This window comes from Limulus polyphemus, unplaced genomic scaffold (assembly GCF_000517525.1).
Source record: "Limulus polyphemus unplaced genomic scaffold, Limulus_polyphemus-2.1.2 Scaffold61, whole genome shotgun sequence".
Taxonomy (NCBI): Eukaryota; Metazoa; Arthropoda; class Merostomata; order Xiphosura; family Limulidae; genus Limulus; species Limulus polyphemus.
In genome coordinates this window covers 552,575-558,137 of record NW_013665671.1, presented here as the reverse complement: position 1 = coordinate 558,137, position 5,563 = coordinate 552,575, and the positions used below count along the sequence as shown (strand labels likewise).

At 29.2% G+C, this 5,563-nt stretch overlaps 1 protein-coding gene across 1 annotated transcript in view; it reads left to right on the top strand.

Annotated features, from left to right (window-relative positions):
• Positions 1 to 554: 554 nt before the first annotated feature.
• The window catches only part of LOC106464530 (transcription factor glial cells missing-like), a 23,180-nt gene continuing 18,171 nt past the window's right edge, over positions 555 to 5,563 (top strand). Inside the window, exon 1 of the mRNA XM_022392779.1 lies at positions 555 to 623. Coding sequence (XP_022248487.1) covers positions 555 to 623 — 69 coding nt within the window. The remainder of the gene's footprint in view (positions 624 to 5,563) is intronic.

Below are 5,563 nucleotides of genomic sequence, written 5' to 3'. Positions count from 1 at the left end.
GTTTTTAAACCTTAGTAATATTGTCATAGGTTTTTTTACTTATACTATCAAACTAGTAAAGTAGTAGTATATATATATATATATAGTTACTAACTCATCGTCAATATTTCTTACTGTTATAATTTTTAAACTACATGTTTGGAATACATATTTCGATCAACTATGCAATCGCTTGATAAATCAAATAAAATGTTATAAGTTGTTTACTTGTTTGATAAAATGTAAGCCTAAAAGCTAACGGCTTTTAATTCTACTAAACGATATTACAAAGCGTTCATTAGTGTAACTTTTTTGTGTCATTGCTATTGTGATTTATTTATTTTATCTGGGCCACTACAGAGCATCCACGATATGAGGCGATAATGTCTACGGGTATCTCGAATAAAAATATCAAATAATAAAGAAACAACTAGCTTAACAGTTTTTGTGCTATCAACTGGTAAGCAATAAAGCAGCAAGTGTAAAAGCGAAAAATCTAAACGAGTAAGTAGAGTCACATAATCACGCATACATTAAGTTATCTTTTCTCATGATCAGTAGGTCAAGCGACAAGCATGTCAACGACAAAAAACTCCACAGTCTCTCACGTGGAGTGGGACATCAACGATAGTACGGTACCTTCGGTAAGTGTTTTGTACTTCCGACTAGCCTATTTTTTAGATAATTTAGTTATAAAATAACTTCACGATATGTTGCACACAAACAACTATTCATAGTTATAAACACTTCATTTTTTCAGATTTCTAATAACGATGTCACTGAAAATTTCTAACAGATTTTCAACTGATCTGTAAACGTTGTGAGTTTTATCAAGGGAACTTTCTAAAGTATAGAATTATTTATGTTAACAGAGGAAAAAAAGACTGTAATATTAAAAAAAAAACCAGAAAGGAAAAACCACTCTCCTTCGATATACAGGTGCTAAAAGGAGGATTTCTTTTCATAACGTTGTGTTGTTATCCACCCACGCAGTATGGGGAGTGTATAACTGTTCAGTAACGAAAGTGTTTTTTTTAAAAAAAACAATGAGTTAAAACTAAAATTTAGCTGTTGTGGTAGTTCGATAGCAAAAAACAAGTAATATGTATTCATTTAGTTTAATTGAATAAGTTTGATTGAAACTTAATTAAAATACAATACATTATAATTGTTACTAAGACTATATTTTGATTAGCCTAAATTCATTCTATTAACCTTCACTGTTGTAAAAAAAAGAACGTTTGTGAGTATTTATTCAAATAATCAATTTGTACAGTAATTGGAAACATTCGTATTCAGCAGGTGTAATAACAGTTCTTTAGTGTCACCTTCAATATTTTACATTTTTGTTCCTAAGAAGCTTTTAAACTTCTATGACACATGTTGAACTGTAAAAAGTGTTTTTGCCTATTTAACAGCGTTTAAACATACGCCAAATATATATTTATCTTTTACTTCTATGATCAGTATCATTGGCATGAATCTTTTTTATTTAACTGCTCAACTCGAAAAAAAAACGTTTTATTAACTTCGATCTCTTATAAAAATGCATATGTTTGTTGTATCAAAATTATTGTTCTCTCATTTGGATGGTTTCACAAGGGAACCAAAGAAAAATCTGATATTTCTAGTTTTAGTAAAAACGAACTTCCATCAAAAGTGAGGTTTCACTTGAATGTTTGCCATAACATCAAATAAAATCTTAAGGAAATATGTATTAAAACGTCTAATATCACAATAAAACTAGATACAAAATAATTTTATTTTACTTAAAATCTATCTTACATTGACTAGAAAGCATGAGCAAAAAGATGAAATGATAAAACAGAGCTTTGATTACAGACGATTATTTATTAAGCTCTTGAAGATATATGATAATTGAAAGTTGTTTTCTATAAAGTAGCCCTCAAAAAGCTGATTTTATGAGAGCAAGATGAAAGAATTACGACAGGTGTTTGCATTTTCACCACTTAAAGTAGCTTTGCATGGTTATTCTTCATTTTGTATGCGTATTTGATTGCTTCAACTGCTTTTCTAAGCAACAAGTGTAATATTTTTGACAAATTCGTAAATTAAATTGATTAGCCACTTAATTTGAATAAGTTCCATGAATACGTTTCTAGTTTATATCAAAGATTCGTCTTTTTACACATCTTGAGTAGAGAAGTAAAGCTATTGTCTGTGTTCGTGCAACAAGTGACATTTTATGAATATCACTTGATACATTAACAACATAAGTTTTAAAAAATCAATGGATCTTATTGGTTAGACAAGCCCAATTGATTGTAAAATTGTTTAAAGCAAATTAGTAGTTTCTTCATAGTACCTATTTTTTTTTTATCGTACAACGTTTCTGTGGCATTGACTTCAAAAATAGTTTTAGTTGTTATGATATCAGTACTGAAAAACAAACAATATATGTTTTACTATTGGAATAAGAGCTTCTGTTCTTGGAAAAACAGTTCGATGGCTTTGAACTGTTTTATTCAGTATTGCTTCGTTAAACTGCATAGTTAAGGGAATTTGTAAAATTGATTGTCATTACATTTATGCAAAACAGTTTAATACAAATCGACAAATAAATAAAATAATAAGAAACCCGTTAACACTTTAAATATGTATATTTTTAACTTATTTTAATTAAAGTCTCGCTTATCCAATAATTAAAGAAGGTTACAAACAAATTATGTCATGTTTGTTTCAGAAAATAGTAACATGTGATACATATGCATCGTTATACAATATATTGTGTATTGATGACAATAAGGGTACCAGCATATTTGTATCATCAGTGAGTTCTAGGAGCTAAATCATTATAATTATAAACAACGTCCTATTTTGTGACATATGTTACTTTAACATATGCTAGAGAAATCAAGCTCTGGAATATCAGAAAAGAAAAATTTAAAAAATAAGTTAAAAAGAAATACTTTATAAAGAAGATATTTCTGAAATTTTCTATACAATAACAACTATAACTGAACGTTAAAGTTATATAAAAAAGCCCTATTCTTGAATATTAAAATTGTTTATAATAATAATGAAGAGAACAGATTGATTTCTACCTGAAACATACTAAATATAAGTTGAAAGGTGATAATGAGAAGAGCTGTATAAAAAAAGTCGTTTTGCTTGATATTTATTAAAGTGAACTTTAAAAAATCATATTTAAGAAGCCTTTTTTTAAATGAAATATACATGAAAAGCCCATTAAAGACGATAGTTATGAGGCCTGGATGAACAGTTTATTTAATTTGAAATAAACCAAAAGATATCAACTTTGGTGATTAAAAAGAAAAATTAAGAGAAAATTTAATTCCAATATTATATTAAGTTATAGCTTAAAGAGGATAATTAGAAGATTTGTATGAATTATAGTAATTGGATTTTTAGCAAATTTGGAGATTTGTTCTTCTTCATCATTATAGGTTTGTATTCCTGATAACGTACTAGAAACATCCAATCTAGTCTATCTGTAACTATGTTTGTTCGTTTACATCTGCTTTAGTTCCACTTTTGACAGCTAGAGAAATTTTAATATCTTATACATACCCCGAGTCGCGTGAGTTGAGTTCATTATAAAGCCACAAAGAATAAAACCTCAATATCATAGAGAATATTTTACATCTAAAATGAAGAAAAGATGTGAAGCATCTTTATAATTTACAATCCAAATTTTTTGTCCTTCAGAACTTCAAAAACAAAATAATTTTGATTTTTCACACTGTTTATTGATTAAAATGTCTTTTTTATATATAAGTAACATTAAGGCCATAATTATTTTCTAATACGTCTAGCAAAACAAAAAATAAAAATGGTGTAATAATTATTTACCATTTGGTTCAATATAAACCATGCTTTGATTCTACCAAAACATTAAAGCTCTTTAGCTAGAAGGGTAAAATGATTCATCTTAACACAAGCAAAATACGTGAATAAATAGTGTCTCTGCTTTTATAAGCTAATGTCCAATAAGACATTCCTGGGTATGAAAGTAATAAGAAATAAATCTCAATGAGGATTCACAATGTCAGTCTACAAAAATTGTATACATGCAAGCGCAATATTAAATTAAAAGGCATTATTAAAACACTGACCAACACTGTAATCAACATGTTAGCATCTCTTCAAAAGAAAACATAGCAACAGAAATAAAGTTTCTTCAAGAAATAATCATACAGAATAATTAATTAGGAAATTAATCAAGGACACAGTTTTTTCATATTTCTCCACCTTCCAAACTTACAGTCATAGATAAAATTATTACCTTACTGTATTGACTAAATATTGGAGGAATTAAGTTTGTTTGTAATTAAGCACAAAGCTACACAAGGGGCTATCTGTGCTCTGCCCACCACGGGTATCGAAACCAGGATTCTAGCGTTGTAAGTCCGCAGACATACCGCTGTGCTACTGGGGGGCATATTGGGGGAAAACCAAGATGTCTAATTCAAAATATATGTACACTTTTTTCAAATCTCTTCATCCATTAAAAACATTTTTACCCGGGTCAAGACAGCCTCATGTCAATCAAAAAAATATGTGGTTTATGATATTAAATGTCAAAACTTCATATTGGAAAAACCAAGCGACCCGTTCGTATCCGTTTGGCTGAACACCAAGAGATATCAGAAATTATATAGAATACAGGTAAATCAGTGGTGGTTTAAAAGCTAAAGAAAACAACCGCATTCTCATTGTCAACGTAAGAAAACTCATGAACAAAAATGTTAACATGATGAGAAGAAAAATTGAAGAGGTCATTGCCATCACAACATATAACAGACATCCACTTAACATTGTTCTTACTTCATTCATTCAATATAATAACGAATTGTTCAAAAGATAATTCAAACATACTTAGTGAACGATAAAAATAACGATATTTTATCCCTTCATTTTAGAGGAAACTTGCACCAAATAAACCTTCAAACAACTTGTGAAAAAACGTCTGTTTATTTTATTTTATTTGACATATGAACTTTTTTTGATAAATAACGCATATAGAACTATATCAGGCCGCTAATGTAATTAAATATTCCAAGTTTCAAAAACAAATATTTTTCTTTCATAATGTATGTTTATTTTCGAATTGGTCGAACAAGCTGGATTGGACAAACATGAGGTAATTGTTATATTTTTATTAAAACCGAAAGTTAAACTTTGTTCAACTATAGGTAGGTTTAATAAATTCAATGCCTTTATTATATTTTCCCAAGCTGAGCGGTTAGCACTCTCTTATGGATTTATACGTACGAAATGGTTGCTTTTGACATTATCTAATCTTTCTGGAATCAAAATGCCCCAGTGGCACAGCGGTACGTCTGTGGACTTACAACGCTAGAAACCGGGTTTCGATACCCGTGGTGGGCAGAGCACAGATAGCCCCTGTTTAGCTTTGTGCATAATTTAAAAAAAAATCTGGAGTCAAAAATCAAAGTAACTGTATAAAAAAGAACTAGAATTAAAACCACCAAATATACATTTCCTGTATAAGATAAGGTTGATGCATCAAAGTTAAGAAAAGGATAATATATTGGTTGGTTTGTTATTAAGCACAAAGCTACACAATGAGCTATCTGCA